This window comes from Parasteatoda tepidariorum, chromosome 1 (assembly GCF_043381705.1).
Source record: "Parasteatoda tepidariorum isolate YZ-2023 chromosome 1, CAS_Ptep_4.0, whole genome shotgun sequence".
NCBI lineage: Eukaryota > Metazoa > Arthropoda > Arachnida > Araneae > Theridiidae > Parasteatoda > Parasteatoda tepidariorum.
In genome coordinates this window covers 102573492-102598920 of record NC_092204.1, presented here as the reverse complement: position 1 = coordinate 102598920, position 25429 = coordinate 102573492, and the positions used below count along the sequence as shown (strand labels likewise).

The 25429-nt window shown below is 29.4% G+C and overlaps 1 protein-coding gene across 1 annotated transcript in view; it reads left to right on the top strand.

Annotated features, from left to right (window-relative positions):
* The window catches only part of LOC107436417 (uncharacterized), a gene marked incomplete in the record, with an annotated part of 134932 nt that overhangs the window by 107450 nt on the left and 2053 nt on the right, over positions 1-25429 (top strand). Inside the window, 4 exon segments of the mRNA XM_071184473.1 lie at positions 5058-5107; positions 9873-10142; positions 11353-11403; positions 16610-16747. Coding sequence (XP_071040574.1) covers positions 5058-5107; positions 9873-10142; positions 11353-11403; positions 16610-16747 — 509 coding nt within the window.

The window sequence follows — 25429 nt, the reverse complement described above, 5'->3', positions numbered from 1 at the left end:
TACTGTAATATAATGAAATTTTTAGTGTTAGTTTTTACAGAAGTTAATGATTTTGGAAAAATAAAAAATATGGTTTTATAACATGTAAATGTATTGAAAATGCGTTAAAATTTGGCAATTTCATCATGATACCTAAGAGCAGGGTGTGAAAACCCTTTATTCGGTTAAGTTTACTTTTCAGTTTTAAATTTTATACCTAATGTAGTGAAATAATACGAATAATAATTTTGGAAATCAGAATTTCATTTAAACTTTTACCATATGAACGGAAAAGTTGCTAAATGAATGGTTTAAATACTGTATATTTTGATTTTATTGACTAATTAAATTATTTTTTTTTACGAAAAATATTATTTACATGCAGTATAGGGATTTTAGTTCTTTCTCCGTGCTCAAGGTTCCTGTTCTAAGCCAATAGTATTTCTTAATCTTATTTACACGACACTACAGCGTGAACTAAAGTATGCTTAAATGTAAAATTTTTCTTAAGATTGTAAGGAATGCGCACTATTTTAAGTTCAATATACCAATTATATGGTCCAATAATTTTTATGCTACTATACGCTGAAGAATTTATAGCAAAACTTTCAATAGTGCAAAAATTGAAAGACGCCTTTTTTAAAAAAAGATTTGAGTGAGGAGCACTTTTAATCATGAAACTCATACATTAATAAATTATTCGTTTTATTGAATTTGTTTTATGAAAAATTAATATTTTTTATATTATGTTTTTTTTTAAGTATTTTTTTTTAAAACACTGCTAAAACATTTGGAATGTATCAAAGTATAATATCATTCAAATGTACTGTACACTGTAAAAAAAAGGATTTCTCAAAATTTACCAAAAATGTCTCAAAATATTTGCGAAACAAATGATAGTGGAACTTAAGAACCATGTATTCAACATTGAAACAGCATGTATTAATTTTTAAACAAAATGTATAGTCACCAAAGTGGAGGGAGAAATATGTGTGAGCAGTGGCGGATCCAGGGGGGGGGTCATAGGGGTCATGATCCCCTCCCCCAAATTTAAAAAAAAAGTAAAAATAATTTTTTTTAATAGTTTACAAAAGAAATAAAATATTTTAAATATTATTTAAGGGAGCGTATACACCTAGGTAGGTCGGAAAAATCGATTTTTTCCCATCTAATTATGTTCTTCACTGTCTAAAGAATCATAATCCAAAAGATTAAAACGAAATTCGTCATAGTTTCATTGTAAACATTAAGCTCCAAGCGCGCTTCAACAGGTTTCACCAAAGATTGTATTTGCCAAAGTTTCTAAAAAACGCATTACATTTATTATTTAAAGACTTTGAATACTTGAATTATTTATGTATTGTTCATTATGAAAAAAATAAATGAGAAGACTAGCATTAAAAACCCCAGTTTTTTTTTCCAAAAAAATATTAATTTTTTTTTATATAAAAGATCCGAGTCTATGACATCCCCCCCCAGGAAAAAATTCTGGAACCGCCCCTGTGTGTGAGAGAGAGATGTTTGTTAGCTGCCGTCAAGAGTCTAAACCAAGAATATCCGAGTTCGTGGTAGGATGCTCTAATCCCTATAATTTGTCCCCCATAAATTGATCTCCAGTCCAGGAAGAGTTTGGAAGCTTTACATAGTGACATACATACCTCATGCCCTGCATTTCATTATCTTAAAAGTTTTGAAAGTTTAGTGAAATAAGTAAAAAGTAAAATTAAAATCACTTAACTCTGGACCAATGAGACCTTTTTTTCCAAACGAAATACCTTTGTACCACTGAAATTGAAAATTAGTGTATCATGGTGTGTGACCACTATACAAGGCTCCGTGGACAGGGTTGTACAACTATGGTTTTTAGAACATTTTGATACGAATCCAGATGTCCTTAATCCGAGTTCTGCAGGTAGCCAATGGACATCTTTCACTCTCTCATATTCCTCCCTTCACATAACTTTTCCGACTATGCATTTTGCTCAAAATTGGGTATACGCTGTTTCAACATTTAATACACGGGGTTTTCTAATTCGACTATCATTTGTTTCGAAGGGGATAGCCTGGTTGGCAGGGTGCTGGACTCTCACGCGCGTGAGAACGGGAGTTCGAATCTTGCCAGCCGAAGCTACTGCTGTATTGTTAAATCTTTCGGGTCACAAAGTCCTCCATGTTCTTATGACGAATCAATACATCTGGCAGTACTGAATTGGAGACAGATCGTTCTGTGGTTCAAGTCAAAATTACGATCTGTGAATGAATGAATGGATTTATGAATGGGAAGAAGTCGAAATCTTTTCCATAGATGGCGCCACTGGAAAAAAAGAATAATCGCACCCCTTCTGCCTTAATGGCCAAGACAACAACAACAGCATTTGTTTCGAAGTGATCTTCATACATTTTTGCGCAAGTTTCAGAAACTCTTTTTTTAAATGTAATCTTAATATCGGGCAAATGTAGTCTTATCATGTAGTCTTAACATAGGGCAAATGGAGTTTTAACATAGGTTACATAAATCAATCTTTCTTAAGCTTCACTACACAATTTTGTAGCTTAATTTGAAGAGAAAAATGCTTCAACTTAGCACCACATCAAAGTTGTAGCGAATTAGAAAGGTGGTATTAAGAAGGTGAGAGTCAATGCAAAGTGTATCAATTGCATGAAAACTCAGGTTTTTACTTTTACACAGAAAATTTTGAAATTTTACTCACAGGGTTCTTTACGAATGCAAAATTCTATGGTGGCTATGAATGTTGAAATCTCGCTTAGAATAAATATTATAAACACATTTATATATAAACTATATTAACATCATCTAATTATTATAATTAAGCATTTGCATCCTGAGCCTTGAAGTTTTAATTTTACATCTGACATAAAAATGAACTTCGATGAAAATATCAGTTTGCAAAATTAAAAATTTAATTCTCTGGCTAAGTAAAAGAAATTATTGCGATTTTCGACAAAATAACGTTACACGTATAAAGTTCCTTAAGACTTTGACATTTTTCTCATAAATATGACGCTTTGTCACGAAATAATTTTTAACTCTAACTTTAATTAATAATTTTTTGACGACTTTACATTTGTCTTAAAGAAACTTTAACTTCGAAAGTTACAAAATAAATATTAAATATATATTGTTTATTTACTCTGAATACTATTATATCTTAATTAAAACTCTTACTTGCAAAAGTTATCTAAAGAAAAAAAAGTAATTTAAATCTTTATAATATATTAAAACTATTTTTGCTTCTACAATACGAGTCAGACGCAAATTTTTTTTACAGTGTGAATTCTAAGTTATGTATTATATATGTTTTAATTAAAGTTCTTATTCATGTGAATAAATACTCGTGACATCGTAAATCGGAGATAAGAAGAGATTTAGTTGTTGCTATGGAAACCTTTGTTTCTTTGTTAGTCATAATTAGTCATATTTCTCTTGAGAGTGAATAAACCGTTGCTTAGCAACTCACCATTAATCTAAAATGCGAAACTGTTAAATTTCGGATTTAATCTTTTTGTAACTGTACGAGGCATATAAAGACAGAATCAGTAACATTTCTATCAAAGGCATTAAATCTGAAATACTCATTTAGAATTGCTCTATTATTAATTGAAGACCTAAGCAAAAAGTATATATTACAACATGCTCGAGCAATTTTAGTTGCAAATATTTGTAATTGAATAAAAATTTTTTATGTAAACATGTATACACAAATATGCATACATACATACACATATATATGTATATATATGTAATATATATACATATAAAAGAGAGAAAGGAAAAAATAAAGTGATTGAATATCTTTAAATTGTTTTATCGTACACGAAACTAATGGTATTATGAAAGGAATATAGATCATGTAAATCATTTGGAATATTTAAGCAAATTAATGTATTGTAACTTAAGAAGGTAGAAAATAATGTTTTATTTGAATTTCTTATTTATTTTTCGCTAGGAGTAAACTTTGTCGCTAGCATAAATTTCAAAGTGCTTAATGTACTGAGCCTATTTATATCCTATATTATGATTTCACAAATTTAAATGATAGTTTTATAATTTTTTTTTAGCCTGTCGATTGCAGGGAACTTTTGGTAGGAGTTCTCTTACCATATCTATTTTTTTGTACGTGAAAATAAAAACAAAAAATAGTGTTTTAAGCAAAAACCAGGAAATATGACTTTTGAATAATTTCTATAGCTGTAGAATCATTCTTTTATCAACGTTAATGAGAAAATGTATTTTTAAAAAATTTGAAAACAGCCATTAGGCCTAATGCATTGATTCATAAACGATTGATTTATTTTACTTTAGTAAGAGACATAATAGTACTGTAGATAGGTAAAACAATAAAAATAGAATAATACATAATACTTTTAATGTAAAAATCTTTTATCATCCAAAAGCCAATATGATTGAGATGTAATAGTTTGCGTTAGTGAGCGAAGCGAGGATTTGATAAATATTTTTCCAAGTGACATTTATTGAAAAAAAACAGGAAATTTTCATGCACAAAATATCAATTTAAGATATTTATTCAATAAATATTATTCCAAATCATCAAAAAACTTAATAAAAAAGCTCTTCCAAAATTTCCAGAGGCCGCCATTTTGAATGTTCACCATTATTGTTTAGGGCTAAATCTGATATGGCCTCTCATTCAAACTTAAAGCTTTATATGTGTGGTATATGCGTGCTAATTTTTATGCTTCTATCAATAAAGGCGTGATTCTTTTATGCGTGTCACAAATCTGCCCACGCGATGAGAGAATAATAAACATAGAACATGTTTCATGGTTTAATGTATTCAAATTTATTCCTCAGACAAGGCTTTTTTAAGTTAAAAATCAAAGCAAGGCAAAATTTTGTTTTATGTTGCTGGAGGAAACTAAGAAAATTTTATTAAAATAGTTTTATTTTGTGGTAAGTGAGAGCATTCAAAAAAGTTTTGAACAATACCCTTAATTAAAAAAAGAGTATAAACATAACTTTAATATAAGTTAAGAATACTTTTTGTTATATTTATTGTAATCCTTACGTCTATTGACATTTTCCTTTTATTATTTAGAGAGCCAGAAGAAATATCTTTGCCCGGAGCTATTTCTGAACCAGAACCAGGTAATACTATTATAATTAAATGTGAAAAGGATCCACTCAGGTTTTTTTGACAAAAGATACAACCTTCAATTGAAATTTCGTAATGAAGTTCACAATTTAAATCATTCTAAGAAGATAGTTTGAAATTTTAACTGTAGCCGCATTAGAGGAATTTTTATAACCTTTCAAAGTCTGTTATATAATGTATGCGTTATCATTGCAACACACCCACACTGATTGCCATAAGAAATCAAGCAACAAGAAAAAGTAAACTGAATGGAACGGAATTTTACACGCGTAAGAACGAACAAAGTTGATATAAGTAAGTGATTAAAAAACCAAACTGAAACTTTCATTTATGACAGGAAAAACTGAAAATGAATAAAGTTTTAGTAACATGTTGAGACACCTCTAGCATGAAAGGACAATGCGATAAGGCCAGGCCTCCCCTTTTAATGTTCTGTAGTAACTCGTTCAACCACTGTTGCTTTTGTTTGGTGTCACACTCAACGGGATTGGATGGAAGAGAACTAGATCGTCTTCAGCAACAAATCCAGGTTCAATTTAGACCGTCATGACATTCATGTAGTGTGTGAAGCCTCCGGGGTGAACCAATACCTCCTAGAAAAGAGCAGGTCTCAGCACGGGCTTCCATAAATAAGACAGTCGATCCTTTAGTAGTCCAAACGTAATGACATATTTCGTATTTTCCACCACTACGCAGCTTAGTACCCCGAACGTAATGACATCTTTCTTATTTTTCATCTACTGCGCATATTAACTTCGTTACATCGGACTACTAAGTTGATCCGTGCTGAGGCCTTCTAGGAGGTGTTGGGTGAACGACTCAGTCTTGCCTACGTTGCACAGTAGCCCACCTCTCCTACAGCTATTGTGAGGGTAGGGGTGTCATCTTATACAACAAACGATCGACTGCACCATGACAGCCCAACCATAAGTTTGTGACATCCTTAAACCACATGGGGTTCCTCTCCTGTTAGGGATTCAAGGAACTATTTTTTCAACAGATATCAAGGATGTCACATGACTACCTCCGCCACATTAACAACCTTCTCTGGCCAAATTGATCCCCAGATTTCTCACTGATTGTGCATATTTGGTATTAGTTAGCACGGCAAGTTGGACAGCTTACGGGTTACTCGAATTGGAGGTTTTTTCATAGCAATTGCAGAACGAGATGCCACAGAATATTATAAGGGACTTATATACCTCAATGCCTGGCAGTATAGTATCATGTATTTTGCGCTTGAGGTGTCTAAACAGAGGGTACTAAAATCTCCATTTTTGGTATTTTTTCTTGCAATGAATGGATTACTTTGCTTTCAATCCCTTATTCATATCAATGCTGTACTTATGTATGTAAAATTAAATTTATTTCTGACAAATCTTTCTTGGTGGGAGAATTTATATGGCAATTGTGCATATTCAAATTTTACACGGGGTTTCTGAAAAGTATGGAAATCGTCAGTTCAAAAACTTCACACCTAACATCTAAACATACACGTTTGAAATGTTTTCGAAAAATGCATTTAAATTAACGAAATTGTCCCTAACTTTATCCATTAAGGGGGTCTTGTCAATTTTAAAATCATAAAATTTTAATTTTACCAATTGTAATTAACCAATTGTNTACATCGGATTACTAAATTGATCCGTGCTGAGGCCTTCTAGGAGGTGTTGGGTGAACGCCTCAGTCTTGCCTACGTTGCACAGCAGCACACCTTTCCTACAGCTGCTGTGAGGGTAGGGGTGTCATCTTATACCACAAACGATCGACTGCACCATGACAGATCAATTATAAATTTATGACATCCTTAAACTACATGGGGTTCCACTCTTGTTAGGGCTTCCAGGAACTATTTTTCAACAGACATCAAGGACGTCACATGACTACCTTCGCCACATTAAGATCCTTCTCTGACCAAATTGATCCCCAGATTTCTCACTGATTGTGCATATTTGGAATTAGTTGGCACGGCAAGTTGGACAGCTTCCGAGGTTTGCCGAATTAGAGGCTTTTTCATAGCAATTGCTGAACGAGAAGCCACAGAATATCATAAGGAACTTATATACCTCAATGCCTGACTACTTTGCTTTCAATCACTTATTCATATCAACGTTGTACTTATGTATGTGAAATTACATTTATTTCTGACAAATTTTTCTTGGTGGGAGAATTTTTATGGCAATTATGCATATTGAAATTTTATACAGGGTTTCTGAAAAGTATGGAAATCGTCAATTCAAAAACTTCACACCTAACATCTAAACATACACGAAAAATGCATTTCGTGTATGTTTAGATGTATGTTTGTACGTGTATGTTTTCGTGTATGTTATTTTCGAAAAATGCATTTAAATTAACGAAATTGTCCCTAACTTTATCCATTAAGGGGGTCTTGTCAATTTTAAAATCATAAGAATTTAATTTTACCAATTGTAATTAACCAATTGTAACTTTACCAATTGTAACTTTAATTTTACCAGTTGTAAGTACACCAATTGTAACTAGCAGATTTTTTTGAAGTTTTGTTCACAGATGGCGCGACAATCGCCAAATTAAAATCGTGTACAAATTGTTTATAATTGACTTTTTTTGAGAATTGCGTACCAGATCTTAAAAAAGATGTAGTTTTTTGATATTTTGCAAAGAAAAAAAAAACTCTTTCAGTAGATGACTCTCAAGTACTGACGGTTGAGTTTAGTATTATCTAAATGCATCTTTTGAAAATATTTCACATGTGCAGGTTTAATTTTTGGTATTATGCATATTCATTATGATATTTGGCCTTTTCTATACTTTCTGTAGAACCTAGATATTTTCCCCCAAATACTTATTTCCGATAATCTAAAATAAAGCAGATAACAAGTAGATTAATCTAGTGATTTTTTTTGTAAAAATTTTTCCCACACATTACTTTTGCTTTAATTGTCTGTATAAGGATTATTAAGGCGGGCTCAAATGAGCCCAGCAACCCAAGTCTGGACGCATCACCCGCTCGGTAATTTAAGATAGATTTCGGTGCGATACCTCATTGGCAATTCTGTCTAATACCTCATTCAGATGGTTTTTTTGAGGTGATAAACGATTTATTATGGCTATTTCTTATTTTGTTTAGTTATCTTAGTTTCGAGACACAGCAACACACAATTCGGTTTTTACTGGTTAATGGTTTAAAATTTTTGATTCTAAAAACAGTTTATTAATCTCGGATTTAAGTTATAAGCCTTTTTGCGTCTGACAAGCTGTCTGGTCATGGGATTCAAATGAGTTTGCCCAAACTCATCTCCAGTCTTTTAACAAAAATATTTTAAAAACTATCATAACACATTTATTTTTCCTGAGACGGCTGAATATATGATCACAAAGTACAGTATTGGAAAAATTATTATAAAATCCGAAGTTTTTTCTTTAAATCTAATTACCGAATCAAGGTAATAATCAGGGTAAACGTACTTTTAGAATTTTTCTTCATCATGATTTTTTTTACAACGTTCATAGTTTATTAAGAATAGTCTTCTTTTTTTTATTCCTTCTTTGAAGATTAAATAGTGCTAGAGAATTAATTTTACAAACTTATTTTCTGTGCAAATATGAATTAAGTACTGTATAGGTAAAAATATATTGACTCATTGCCTTAAATTATAACCTTATTCCAGACAGCAAGTCCCACCGTGTTCAAGTGTCCTACTAAATACTATAACGTTTTTATAACAGAGATATATTAACTAAATATGTAGGGGAAAGCGTTGTACCTTTTTGATGACCACCATATCATTGACATCAATTGGCGACAAAACAAGACTAACATAGTTGTTCCACCACGAGTTAGTCTAGAAAAGCTGACAATTTAAGTGAGATTTCTGGGAGCTAGAAGATAAAAGGAAAAAAATTCAACGGAAAGTAATTATTATTATTTCATAATTTAAAAATTTTTTTTTTCTATTTTATTAGTCTTAAAAATTAAGAATGAGTACCAAGGTATAATAGCCTTTGCAAGAGTGTAAGAAATAATTTATGACTCTCTTATGAAATAATATATTTTAAATTTTAAAATGTTTATAGATTCTTTAAATGGTAAGTAATAAGATATTACTTACATTTCTACAATAATCTTTACCCAAGTAAAAATAAAAATATGCGCTTTCGAACTTTCCCAAGGTACAACGTCTTCTTCCATACAAATGAGTTTCTGTTTTTTTCGTATTGTTTAGTCATTGAAAATAAAACACACACAAATTTTTTTTAATATTTTGATGAATGCGCTTTAGTTTAGAATTACTTTTATCTGCAGACTTCATCAGGAGCAATTGTATTTATATGCTAAATTTAGTCTCTTTCTGTTTCGTTTAAGCACACAAAACCTAATGTAGATATTAAACTACATTTCTGAAAAATAAAATTAATTACTTCCGAAGCCAAATTATACAAATTAAACGGAAACCTGATTAAATATTTTTGTGTTTATTTTGTTCTTCTATTTCAAATGCCTTGTAATAACACTCTTTCTCAATACTCTAATTTGTTACTGCTTTTAACGGTTGTATTCATTAGGCACAATTATATTTATATGCCAAATTCAGTCTATTTCTGTTTTGTTTAAGTGCACAGAACTCAGTGTAGATAATAAGCAACATTTTTGATAAGTAACATTAAGTATTTTTGAATCCAAACGATGCAAATTAAACAGTGACCTGACTTCGAATATTTTTGCTTATTTTGTTCTTTTACTTAAAATGCCTATACTCTTTTTTTTCCTTCCAGAACCCCCTAGAGAGGATCTATATTACGTCTATCAAATAACGGACATTGATGGTTCCAGAGAACTTATTGGTCAACTATACCTACAAAATGACTTATACCTGAGTGACGTGCGAAGGGTCATTGAGAGAGATCGAAATCTATCGGAAATCATTCGAAAAAAAGAATACAAGTTTCTGGATGATAATTTAGAAGTTGTCCATCCTTATCAAGAAAGCTCATTAAATATCGAGAGAGTGTTTCCTTCACAAGAAATTTATTTGCAACCCTTACGTGAGTTTTGACTTGAGTTTTATTAAAGCAGCAAACTTAATACAAAATATGTGTGTTTTTTTAAAAAATAATTTATGTCTTCTGAATATTGTTACTTCAAACTTAATGATTTGAAGAATTGAATATCTGAAACACAAACTCCTTCTTGTATTTTATATTTTAGGATATATTTTACGAATGCTGAACAAAAAATAATTGCAAGTTACTTTTTTTAAAAATCTTAATAGTAAAAAATCACTTAAAAATTATGAGTAAGATAATAGCAAATAATTTTGTACAGTTACCAGGGTGCTTTTTTTCTGCTACCTCCTTTTACCAATCCCACCGATTGCTAAGAAGTACTTTTGATGTCTTAGAGATAAACAATATGTTGCATCAAAGCTAAAAATTAGTAAAAATAAAAGATCCAAAGTTAGATAAGTTTAAATGAAAGATCCCAACATTTTTTTTCTTGTATTTACACAGATTTTGTTCTCAATTGTTTTGAAACGAATCATTTTGCTCGGTTACCTTTGTAAATTCATCGACAATTTAGTTTATTATTATTTTTTTAAAATTTTTGGTTACCATAAAAATTAGTTAAATCTTTTTCGCTTAAGAGAATATTGTTGGAACAGAGCAAAAAGTTAATATTTAATAATGCTTTACAATTTTGTATCCATTACATTAGTTAAATAAGTTTAATGGATATTTTTTTACATAAAATCATTATTAAAAATAACACGATTAATATTCGATAATTTTAAAGCGGTTAAAAAGTTATATATTGTTTTAATCATGTTTATCATAAAGTGTTGCCTAATAAGATAATGTCCTTGAAGTACTCTATAATAAAAAACAACACTTTTAATTTTAAGCCTTGAAATCGGGATAATAATCAAAATTTAAAATATAATTATAGTATTGAAAAATAATAAGATAAATAAATATTACAGATAAATACAATCAAATAAGGGCAAATAAATATTTCATAATCCATCTATTGCCTTTATAAATTTGATTAATCTTATACTTATGACCGCTAAAAAAATTCAAACTTTTGTTTGTTAATTAAATATCCTATCCTAAGTTTTTCTTTATGGCTTATAAGATAGCACAGACAATAAAGAGAAAAGGTTTCAGACCATTATCTTTACATGCTATATAGCGAAATGCAGTTTATACAGTTATTAATTATTAAATTAAATTTCATTTCATGTTTATTTTTCAGTACCTGATCCACCAGACCCACCCAAGAGGCTACCAAAAGTACCGGCGTATGGTGAGAAATTAAGGAAGTTAAATAATTTAGTACCCATGTTGAAATCAAATTTTGAAGAAAAAGAAAAGGATACATTTCGATAATTTGATTTTTGTAATCATATAAGTAAAAGAAAAGAGATAAAATATCATTATCATATAAAAGAAATAGATAACATAATCAATATATGGGTCAACATTTCACACATTTTAAACATATCAGACTTAACATATCATATAAATTAATGTCATTAGGCCTGTACATGGCCTATAAATTTTAAGACGCTACAAGTAAAAAGGATGACATATTTTAGCAAAAGGAAAAATCCTTAAATAGAATAACATAAACAAGAATTTAAAAAAAAATATTTTAATGAGCTGCATGGAGTTATTTTCCATAGTAGGATTTATTAAGTTTTTCAGTTTTGTAATTGTTCGGCTGACCACCTAACCGGAACATCTGTTCCTGCAACCCTGAGTCCAATGGTCAAGAAAACTGAGATGGGCACAGTAGGCCTTGGCCCTCTATGGTCTGTCGCGCCGCTGAGTTTAGTTTAGTTTAGTTTAGTTTTATAATTATAATTTCGTATAGCAGGAGCTTATTAAAAAATTTGGTTTTTATTTCCTTAAGTATATAAATAACTTTACATTGTTGATACGAATGAAATAATATACATATTATAAAAAAATTGTATCGGTATTGTAAAATAAAAAGTCATAAATTTCTGAACTTCACAAAGTTCAAAAATATTAAAAAATAAAACTTTTATGCAACGCCTTCTTTTTATTACAACAACCATCACATCTCTTCAATATCATCCCACGTTTCTTAATGCATTCCGCTACCTTCTCTACATAAAAGTTTTGCCTACATTTAAAATATAGACAATTATTTAGATTATTTCGAACAAAGCTTGCATTGGATTAATGATATACTAACAATATTTTTTATTTCCGTCAGTAACACCATGAAACTTTAGTCTGTATTTGAAATATATACAATTATTTATATCATTTCGATCAAAGTGCGCACTTAACACTAGATTGCCTAAGGAAGTCATTTTGACTGCTTTTAATTTCAATTCGAAAACTAATGATGTTTATAATGACACAATTTCTTAGAGTTTTGTGACTTTTTGTACAACATATAATTTTTTTTATTGTTAATATTTACTAATAACTTGTTACAGAACTGCAAATAATATAAAAAATGTTAAAAATTAATTTTAAACAAATTTATTGACCCACACACAATCTAGTCATTTTGACTGCTTTTCGGCAATATAGGTATATACTAATTTTCCTTCTTTCTAGTGTTAATTAATGATAAATTAGTAAGATATTTTATTTCCGTCAGTAAAAACATAAAAGTTTTTGCATATATTAAAATATAGATATTTATTTATATAGCCCCTTGCCAAATTATTAGACTCACTATAAGATTCTATGTAAAACCTAAATTATCAGGTGATACTATACAGCTTTATTGTATTTTTGCGGCTGAAACCGGTTTACGCTTGTTTACGTTCGTGTATCAATTGGTTAACATTGTAATGCAATACGTTAAAAATAAATACAAATCGGAAGTATATAAAAAGTCTCCTGAATTACATCCCATTACATGTATGTTTAAATGTAAACGTATCGCATATAAACTCGTGCAAAATATGTAATTACTAAAAAACTACAGTGCGTTTAAAATTTTGGTCTAATTATTATAATATACTAATATAATACCTGATATAATGAATATTCTTAATTTGTATAATATATCGTCTAATTTATCCAACCGTTGAATTAGTATAATATATCGTCTAATTTGACCAATTGATACACGAGCGTTATCAAGTGCAAACCGGTTTCAGTCGCGTAAAAAGAATAAACCTGTATAGTATCACCTGATAATTAAGATTAAAAGATAATTAATGCGTCGAATAAATTGGTCAGGGACAGTACTTCACTGCAGACAGAGTATGCATTGGATTTGCGAAAAACTAAAAACATTTTTTTGTATCCGTCCATAACAACATGAAAGTGTAGTCTGAAATAAAAAATATCGATAATTGTTTACATCAATTGAGAACAAATTATTAATTGGATTAATAATATCTCTTATTTCCATCACTAACATCATAAAGGTTTATCTACATTTAAAATATAGATAATTATTTATGCTATTGTGAACAAGCAATATATTGTATGAATGCTAAATTAATAATATCTTTTATCTGCGTCGGAAATTACATAGCCTTTCTATGCATTTAAATATAGATAATTATTAATTGTAATACAAATAAAGTATGTATTGGATCAATCTTAAATAAATTATGTCTCTTAGAGCCAGCCGTAAAATCAAACACAAAACATGAGAAAGTAACAATAATATTTAATTCAAATATTTACTTTTCTGTTTTTCTATTTCCAGCTAGTTGCACCTTGACATTTTAATCTTAAATGAATTAAACTTATTCGAAAAATGTGTAACTTAATAAATGTATTATCTTTCAAATATTTATTTAAATCTTAGCAAACTTTAAAAATGTTGTTCCTTTATGTAATCTGATATAAAATTTTTTCGTACATTAATTTTTAAACTGTAGATACCTTGATATTGGCATATATAAATACTATGAACTCTCCGCATTCGATTCTTAAATATTATCACAAAGACAAGTATATTTCATCCTTTATTTTTGCAAAAAATTATCTTCACGAGAAAAATCAGTTAAACTAGTTAAAAAAAAGGAAATTGATTGAAGAAAAGAATGAACTATTTTCGTAAAGTATTAATTTGCAATTATGACGGGATCATTTTCTCTCTTTTTTATTGAGCATATATTATAAAAAAGTTTTTTATCTCTTTTATTTTTCCTTTCATTATTTTGATTTAAGACTGAGATTATTTGCTATGTACTTAGGAATTCCTTTCTTTTGTCAAGTTCAGATCATTATTCGATCTTAAAAAAATACCCAAGTTTTCTCTCTTATTGAGTTTCATAATAGAAGAACGATAAATCCTTTTATTCAGTTTATAGAATAAATTGGCCTTAGAAATAATAATAACTGAAATGTTTATTTTTAAAAATATTTTTGCAAAATTTTTTTTATTTTCAAAATTGACAATCTGTACTTAAATTTAAACTAGTATATCATAAAATAGATCACTATTTTTTCAAATAATGCATTAGATTAGGGTATTTTAAGCTTGTATTAATCTGTATTTTATTCACAGGGACGTTTTATATATGATGTTTTTTATGCTATCGTGTTTTCACACTTATATAGATTAGTACTGTATAATTTATGATCATAAGATTGGTATAATTAATTTGAGCTATTTAACCTTTCTCAGAATTTTAATGATATTTTCTGATTTTTATTTTTTATTTTCTGGACTTTTTCCCTTTTTAATAAAATTGCAATAGATTCCGGGATTCAGTTGAACTCGATTAGTTAAAGTTCTTCGGAGAAAATGTTTTGTAAAACAAACATTTTGTCATTTATTGGAGGACCCATATATTGGATGTGCTGTCTTAATATTCTATTTATAGCATTTTAAATTTGAACTCATCTCGGTAGATATTGGGATTCCTAACCTCCATTGACTTTTAAACAAACATATCTAGTAGAGAACTTCTTGAAGTGATACTATACAGATTTTACCTTATATACAGAGAGAATTTTGATAAAATCTTTCCTATTTAGTAAAATTTATCAGATTTGGAACTAAAAGAGGAGATTATTTTTCATGGCTGTCTAATGCAAGTTGAACTTAAACCTATGATTTTTTTACCACTCTCAATATTTTGTGCTGGTAGTAGGTTCAGTGCAGGCCTGAGATTAGGAGTAGTATAATAGTCATTAACAGTGCTGTTATCGTCTATGAAATAAACTACAGAAATTAAAATAACGAGATAAACTTTTGAATGAAAGTGAAACATAAAAGACAGTAAAAATTAGGGAAAAAACAATAAACAGCACGTTGTTGAGAAATAACAGCTTAAAGTACGATGGAAAAAAATCCGGTAATTTTTTTTGATCGTAAAATACATTTTTACCGGAACATGGTACGTAATCGAAAATCTGACATACCGTAATTTTTACAGTGATATTTATCAAAAAATCACTGAATCTCTCAAATTAACTAAATATTATTGTAAAAATTATGTTATAATATTTAACGGTAAAAATGAATTTTACGGTAAAAGGGATTTCACAGATGATGCACCCAAAATGGCGGTACTTTATACCGTAATTTGACCCGGAATTTTTTACAGTATACGTGTACTTGACTTATACAGTTGATTCTCCTCTTATTTTGCCAAATGTCTTTTCGTACTAAAATGAAGATACTTCTGCAACATATTTATTTAAATGAAACATCGGAATAAAACTCTTAATCAGCTGCTGGGTGACTTATAGCCACTTTATAAAAATTACTCCGGTCGAATAAAATTTTGTGATTAGAGGTGTTGGCTATTTACCGATAGCTTGCAGAGGCTGTCAGCGTGCACTCATTGCGTATCTATAAATGTTTTATGTTCACACACAGTAAAATAATTTAGTAAAAGAGAATGGTATGCAAAATTTTCTGGTAAATGACATCTCTATTCGAGATCATGTTGCGATTAGCTGTAAGCATAGAACATTTTATTTTACTTCATGACCGTCGGTGAACAGCCAACCCCATTTTTACGTTCATGTTCAACTCCGTAGTCTTGTATATATAACCTAATCCAGAAGACCAGGGAACATCCTATATAAATCATTGAGAGAAATGTTCCTCCACGGAGGACTTTTTGATGCAACTAACCCGCATTTGCGTTATATATAGAGGGAAACCACGAAGCCCTACCACGGTTAGCCTGACGGCAAGGGTACTCTAACCCATGATTTGTCTACCACTGAGGATATTTTACGTCAGCACTGTGGTTGGTGCGAGCTGGGTGCGGAATTCGAATCGACGAGCTATGGCTGGGATCGAGCATCGTGTCACCACATTAGAAGGCGAGCTCACTATCATCTGAGCCACCACGGTTCAAGCATAGAACATTAGCTTATTAGGCAAAACTTTCAAATGAAATGGTTTTTAAGGAGTAACAATATTTTGTAAATAGCTTTTTGTTGTTTCCACAGATCGCACGCACTCTCACTGAATTTATCACTCACACCTATTCAACTTGCTGAAATGCTTTTATAATACATGAGTCTTAATTCTGTTTTTTCAGTAGGACCTTTGGGAATATGCAGTGCTTCTGATTGCACCAGAGCAGCAAAAATAAAATGTTTGGATTGCAGAAATACAGCCTATTGTTCTAAACGCTGTATGCAAAATGATATAAAAGAACATAGACGTGCTTGCTATAGTAAGTATAAGGTTTGTTGTTATCGTAAGTGCGGATATAGCTTTTGCCATTTGAGATTAACTCTTAAAAGTGGTTGGATAAATAAAAATTTCCACTTCGAAATAGGCCTTCTTTTAGAGCAAGGGACGACGTGTTCGTAACTTTTTTCAGATTCATCTCCTTAATTGGCTGGTGCTGAATAAGGGTTAGCACCACCGCAAACTTTTCAAAAATTAAATTTTTTCTTTATTTTTTTCACACTGTTTCAGTTCAACAATGAATTAAATTATTGACACTTTAAGCTAAAATATCGTACAAATTTGCTGCAATCGTAATCAGGTTAAATTGAGCAATTTTTCGCTCAATTTGTATTACATTGTCGCATAGTTCAACTTTTCAACATTGAACCATAATATCGATGTCTTGCTCTATAATATCGATATCTTATAGATCTATAATATTGAATGTTGCAATATTAATAAGGTGTAAAACTGAATAATTTTCCCGTTCAGTCTGAATTTCAATGTCAGGTAGTAAGAAGGATAAACGCTAACTTGTATGTTGCTTTAATTCTTAAAATGGTTTAATTTCCAACTACCATACCAACAATTTGCACCAACAACTACCAACAATCGGCACCATATCCAGGATGAGGTGAACTTGAATAATATTAGGGTTTGATAAGCTACAAAATATTTCTAGTGTAGTATGTGCTGAGTTTAAATCATTTTTTTAAATCTAGAACTTTAGCAGAATTAAAGAGAATTGGTTTATGTCACTTTGCCTGTATTTACGAATCTTTAAACTTTATTCGTTTCTAAAAAAACAAAACTTTTCAAACTTGTAAAAAAGATATTAGGTTAAATGAATTTTTTCATTCGTTTTTTTCTGATTCGAGGTATTACGGTAGTGTGGAATTCCTTTTTTATCTGTTTTTTTTTATAAGCAACAAAAGTTAATTTTTTAACAGAAATAAAGCTTATTTTCCTCCGTTATACTTCTTAAGAATAAATTTAATACGTATATTCAATAGATTTAAGGAAAAACAAATACTTATAACGATAAGCTTCAAAATTTAAAAAAAGAAATTCTATATTCGAAAACAATGCCGGGATTTTCAAAAGACTTTTGATAAATAATTTTTTTTATTACTGATTACTTTTTATTATTATTCATGGACTTTGTGGTTTTTAATACCGAAAATCTTTCTTTTTAAAATCTCAATGCCAGCTAAAAAATGAAATTAATAAAAATTATTAAGATTAAGACTTTTTTACGCATTTTTTATTAAAATAAAGAACAGTTTTTGAGCAGATTCGAATTCTAATGCTGTCTGTATGCCGATTTATTGAAATCGTAAGCTGTTAGATATTTTGAGGTTCATTAAACCGTAATATTATACAAATTAACATCAGCCTAAGTATGGTGACCGTTGAATCATAATAGTATCGAGTGAATTAAATCATTTAATCACTGATTACAGGACATTAGAGTTCAACTTAAATAAATAACATTGTTCAATTGAACATCTCATTTAGATATCAGCAAATTTGCATGATATAATTCTTATTACGGTTTCTTATTATCGAACCTTTAATAATTATTAATAACGGTTCTACTTTATTAAGTTTTTTTTTTCTTATTTAAGTATTAATATTAAGATCTAAGATTGAACCGATTTTGTGCGAGTGTATGAATCAAAAATCCTTTTGAATTTAATAAACTGAGAAAAAAAGTATGGCTTAAGTTACCAGAATAAGGTAAAATTAACCATGTTTCCCGCTCTTTGGAAGAATAGAAAAAAGTTCGGTAATTTTTACCAAAGAGCCTTGGTAATAATTTTGGTTAAATTAACAGTAAAATGAGGTTTTATAATCGGAGATAAAATGTGGTAAAATTTGGGTAATTTTTTTGTGATACTTTAGAGCGTGGCATAAAAACTAATTATTCGTTTAAATATATTTTTCAGTTTTATATTTTCTACTAAATGTGTGGTAATAAGAATTACAATTTTGAAAACAAGGATTTCCGATAAACTGTTACCGTATGAGGAGGAAATAATTGGTTTATTATCCATAGAGCAAAATGGGTGTTGTTTTGAGTTTGATGGCGTGCGCACCTTGTTTGGACGTTATCATACTTTTCAACTGTCTTCAAGAGTAATGGCAAAGAGTGCGCATGCGTCGTAATTGCATGCGTTGCTATGGCGACCGCTGTTGTTTGATACATTTTTTAGATTTCTTTTTTTAACTTTTAATTTTGTAACGCATTAAGTTAGTGAGTTTATTTTTGAGTTATGGGACCAGAGAGATCCCGTAATACTTCTTGAGTTGTGAATAAAAGAGAATTTCATCATTTGAACGATATTTTTGTTTTTATTGTTTTAATTAAGAATCGGAAATTCTAACCTACAGTTCAAACTGGATCGTTTTCAATACTAGTTCAGGTGAATATCACAAATAAAGAGGGTAAAAAAGAATAGACCATTTTGCCAATGGGTAACCTGTGATCCCCTTCCGGCAATCGCAATTTTTTAGAAAATTGATTTTGAAAATTAAAGAAATTTCAATGATGAACTGCTTCTCTTAGATCTAAATAATTACAAATAAGTGCAAATAGTTTTTTTTATTTACCGTAGTTTTGGTTTTAAGACTTAAATTATGTTTTTTCTTCTTCACCAGAAATGTCATTACCTTATAGTGCGGTAATTTTACAAGAAATTTTTTTTTCACCGTGTTATTTATATCATATTTTTACTATGCTATTTACTATGAAACAAACATCATGGATCGAAATTTTAAAGAAGTTTTATTTTTCCATTTTAAAGAAAAACAGTTCTCTTTATCTTACATTTTAACGAACTCTCATTATTATTCTTTTTCTTACTTTGCATACAATTTGCTAACAAAAACGCCTTTTTTTATTATTAAAGCTTATTTTACAAAACATTTTCAGCATTTCTGTACTTTTTTTTATTCTTTAATAAACGATAGAGGAGGAAAATATAACAGCTCGACGCAAATTACATCGAATAACGGATATTATTTGAAGAATTGAGGTTTATTCTTATGAGAAAAAGAAAATACTATTGAGACTGGTTCATTGAAAGCAAAATTTATCACTAATGAGGAAGTTCTTTCCCTGTTCGTGAATTCCATTTGCCCAAGTTACATCTTTTATTTGCCAATAGTGTTTTCAACTCCATTTACTCAAATTTTCTCATAAGTAGAAACTGGTGGAAACAAATGATATTCTAGATGCTTGCAGGTTACTTATTCTATAATTTGCATTTGATAGGCAGAAATAACATCATAAAAAAGAAAACAATCCAATATTATGATGTTTTAGAAAGAATTTATTACATTTTTAGAAATTTTTTTCAGTTTCATACACTATTATATAGAGAGTTTCAAAATCATTTTTAATTTTATAGCCTAAGTTTTATTATTATTATTAGAACGCCAAAAAGTTGTATTTTTTACAGATGAACTTCGGTAATGATTTCGGTGATATTAGTTATAAAACATGATTTTATGATGTGTGATAAAATTTGTAAATCTGGTGAAATTTCGTGATACCTTTGAGCATGGCATAAAAACTCTTCATTGGATTAAATTTGCTTTTAAATTTTGAATATTTTTACTGAATGTGTGGCAATGAGGACTGAAAACGAGAATTTCCGGTAAACCTATATGAAAGGAAAAAATTACTAAATGGATGGTTTAAATTCCTTACATAATGGTTTTATTAATCAGAATTATGTTTTTCTTTTATAAGAACCTTCATTACCTTACATAATTGTAATTTTATCTGAATTGTTTTCTCCGTGTTTGAATACGTACGTAAAATTTCAGAAATATCTTTTCAACGTCAAAGTATAATGTCGCTATCTTGAAGTATAACACTATGCAAAACTGGTCTGTGTATTAACTTAGAGTTAACTAAAAAAGCACCAGTTTGCCTGACTAAGCCTATGCAACTCCGAAAAACGTAACATCATTCAGTCAGAGCCGTCAATCGGAATATTGTTCAAATATCTAAAGATCTTTAAGAATGGTATTAACTCAATTTAACAACGCTCAACTTTATATTACCAAGGTAATCCAAATCACGGTGCAAAATAAATTATTTTAAAATGCACACAATATTTCACTTGATGCTAACTTAATTTGAATTGAAAAATGGTTCAACTCAACTTCAAAAGGGTGGTTACATCATTATGGTTCAGTCTAATGATTCTAAGGGACAACGTAAAAATTATTTTTCTGATAGTAAATTGATTTCTCTGATAACTTTTACAGGAAGTAAAGCTTACACTACAATATTATATTTGTAACCAGGTATTTTAATTTTATTCATTTTTTTAAAGAATTGGATATCGAACATTATTTTATTTATTAACACTTTATTTATTAATACTTTAACATAATTTTATTCATAAAAAACTTTTTAGTTTTAATGTAAATTTAAAAAAAGTACTTCATTTAGCTTGTTTTATAATATAGGCTATTTCCACAAATTGAATTGCAGCAGAAATAGTTAAATGTGACGAATGTAGTGAGTGCATCGATGCTATTGTAGACGCTCACGGAGCGCTCATGTAAACGGAATTTTTCCCAGATCAGTTTGTGATATAAAATTCCCTACATGAAATTTCTTATGATGTTTTGATTGCATTTTGAGTATTTGAAAGTGAATAAAAATTCAGCTATATTAAAAAAATAAAATAAAAAATTCTTAAATAAACTTTTTTTTTAGATTTTTTATTTTGTAATTGATTTTTAGGCAAAACGATATAAAAAATTTATTTTGTTAAAATTATAAATTTCCACATTTTAGTAGAAGAATTGTCTGGTAAACCCATTCTTACTGTAATAAGCAATCTAAAGAAAATGAATTTCGATTTTCCTCTACTGCAAAATTAAAAAACAAACTAAATTCAAAAATACAAATTTATATCGCTGAATAATCTGTTTTAAAATGACAATTAAAAAAATACAGAGAATAATTGAGTATGCGAGAAAATTCAGTGCACTTTATGTTTTAAATTATGTTGTTTGGATTGATTTTATCATTTTGTTGAACGCAAAACAGTGTCACATTGTCAAAAGTTAAACGAATTATTTATTTTTTTTAATTCCAACTATGAATTCATGAACATTAACTGTATAGAAAATTTATTAAGTGTTTATTTTCATATTCCAATGCAATGTTTTCCAGATGATAACCCAAAAAAAGTTTTAACAAAATTCTTCAATTTCTTAAAATATTTTTACATTAAAGTTAAAAATTACAGTAAATATTATTTCGTTTAGTGAAAAATTCAGTATTCCCTTCTACACTCCCAAAAGTTTCCGTTTAAAACCAATTCGCAACATTAGGTATGATCTATCGACCCTCGAGAAATTCCACGTCAGGAAGGAATTGTTCCAGTGAATTCCCACAAGTGACACCTGCAGACTTAAGAATTAGGTTAAAGAAAAGTAAAGTAGCTCTTTCAAGCAAGAATTCTTGATCGAATTTTATTGCTGTTTTTAGGGTTGCATTTAATGCGGTTCAAATAGTAAATATTCGACTGAGCAGCGTAACTCTGAGAATGAAGTTATTTGTAACTTTATCGGGATTTCAGTAAAAAAAAAACTCGATTAAATAAATGTAAAATACGCAGAATGCGTTAACATAAATGAAATGTATTTTTTTTATTTCTTGCTCATTGTGTATTAATTTATGTATTTTTGTTATTTTTGTTATAAGCTTTAAAAAAGATTAGGATTAAAAAAATAACACTTTTCAAGCAGTGTTCGAAAACTGAAAGCAAAAGCTTAAAAGTTTCCCTATTAGGTACTTGCAACTTAAGAAGAAGTGAATTGGTTGTGCCTAAACATGTGATTTTAAATTGACCGTGTACTTGCAATTGTGTGTCGAACCTAATTGGCCTCTGAATCTACAAATACTACGATTTACCTAAGATGACGTCACTTGCAGGTATCCAATTGCGGCGAAAGTAATTAAAATGCATTTTTAATCAGTTTAAAATAAGAAGGAACGTCAATGTAAGCATTTGAAGAAATCGGTATTCTTGTTTTATCACGTTTTGGCGATATGCATGTTTGAGCATGCAACTCTAAAATTACAAAGGATACTAAAAATTAATCTGAGATGAACGGAAATAGATGTATGATTACGTTACGTAAATTCATTTAGAGATATCGAAAATTTGAACGAAATCCGTTGGACAATTTTTGAGCTAACAATTTTCAAAAAAAATCGATATTTTAAGGCTTTATTTCTCCCAAAATAGCGAGAAATATTATTAACTAGAGATAAATATTATTAACTAGTAACCCCTGCTCACTAACGCTCGCCAACCCTCGAAAATTGCTGCGTAATCTTATATGCTTCGCAAACCAAGGTCGCTTCGCTAGCTACTAACTTAGGCACATTACAAATGAACAAAATTCTAAGAATTCAAAACAATCATTCAAATCCATGTAACAACTTTTTCTTTTTTAAAAAAAATTACATCTTTTTAGTAAATACTAAGTCATTAAAATAAATTTGAATTCAAATAAATGACATGTACTTCGCTAAACCTATTAGAAATGTGCTATAGTATAAAATAGTAAGATAAAATTTCTGAAACTGATATCTCTTTAAAAAGGCTAAAAGTTGGGCTATAATTAAGTCTATTAAAATGACAGCACGTCGTCCACGCATTCTTTCACCACTACGTCTTTCATAGCTGTCATCAATGCTCTCTTCCAATCTTCGAGCACGCTTCTTTTGATTANAAATGTGCTATAGTATAAAATCGTAAGATAAAATTTCTGAAACTGATATCTTTTTAAAAAGGCTAAAAGTTGGGCTATAATTAAGTCTATTAAAATGACAGCACGTCGTCCACGCATTCTTTCACCACTACGTCTTTCATAGCTGTCATCAATGCTCTCTTCCAATCTTCGAGCACGCTTCTTTTGCTTATACTTCAAAAGCGTAACAGCACGACTGAGACTCATTTTTCAATGAATAACTAATAACAATAATAAAACAAATAAATTCGTCATATAAATAAAAAATCGTCAAATAAATTCGTAATGTATAAATTCGTGAAAGTATCGACAAAGACTACTCACTTCTGCCTGACTTACATTTGGTGAGTATGCTCTCTCTGGTTACTTCAGTTTCCGTTTTTAAAAGCGCTATATGTTGAGCCATCTCAGCTAGATTTGGCATGTGACATTTTTAGCGGCAATCATTGGTCGATTTTCTAGCGTTGCCATTCGGGGAATTGTAATGAGGCTTTTTTTTGTTTCCGTGTATGAGAAATATATATATAGATTAGAATCACGCTTTTCGCAAATTGCAAGCTTCGGCATCACTTGCTTCTCAATAATGTACTAATTTCAAAATAAATTTAACTAATTTTAATCCGAGGTAAAATAATATACAAAATGTAAGTTTTTTTTAATACGTAGCTTCGTTTAAGATTGAGTGAATCTTACACAGAGAAAAAAGTATGGTCAGAACTTCCATTAAATTCAAAAGTTTACCGTGTTTCTAACTCTATGAGCAAATAGCACGATTATTTTTAACGAAAAACTTTGCTAATGATTTTGGTATAATTAATAATAAAATATTGTTTTATAATATGTGATAAAATTTGGTAAATGCGTTAGTTTTATCATGTAATTGTATCATGATACATTAGAACATGGCATAAAAACCATTTATCTGGTTAAATTTACTTTTCAGCTTTGTATTTTTTACTAAATGTGTGGGAACAAAAACTATAATTGGTATTTGGTGAGCACTATGGTAGCAAGACCTATATAAACGGAAAAATTACCAAACAAATTGGTTACATACCCATTTTGGCTTTATTAATCATAATTTTTTCTCTGAATATGATAAAGATTTTAAACTTTAATTAAAATGGCAATTTATTGTAAAACATTTTCACTGAAATTTACTACTGAATTATTATTTCTTTAATATATAGAGTATTTTCCAGATATGTATTAGCTTCAATAAATAAGAAAGTATGAGAAGAGAAAATAATACGTGAATGAATAAAAACTGCAAAACTTTTTTTGCCTTGTGATTTTCGCAGCTGTTACCTCTCAACCCATATCGATCTGCTTATTAGAGAAACAAGAGAAATACATACAAAGAGACATATATATATATATAGTAAATATTCGACTGAGCAGCGTAACTCTGAGAATGAAGTTATTTGTAACTTTATCGGGATTTCAGTAAAAAAAAAACTCGATTAAATAAATGTAAAATACGCAGAATGCGTTAACATAAATGAAATGTATTTTTTTTATTTCTTGCTCATTGTGTATTAATTTATGTATTTTTGTTATTTTTGTTATAAGCTTTAAAAAAGATTAGGATTAAAAAAATAACACTTTTCAAGCAGTGTTCGAAAACTGAAAGCAAAAGCTTAAAAGTTTCCCTATTAGGTACTTGCAACTTAAGAAGAAGTGAAGTGGTTGTGCCTAAACATGTGATTTTAAATTGACCGGGTACTTGCATCCTAATTGGCCTCTGAATCTACAAATACTACGATTTACCTAAGATGACGTCACTTGCAGGTATCCAATTGCGGCGAAAGTAATTAAAATGCATTTTTAATCAGTTTAAAATAAGAAGGAACGTCAATGTAAGCATTTGAAGAAATCGGTATTCTTGTTTTAT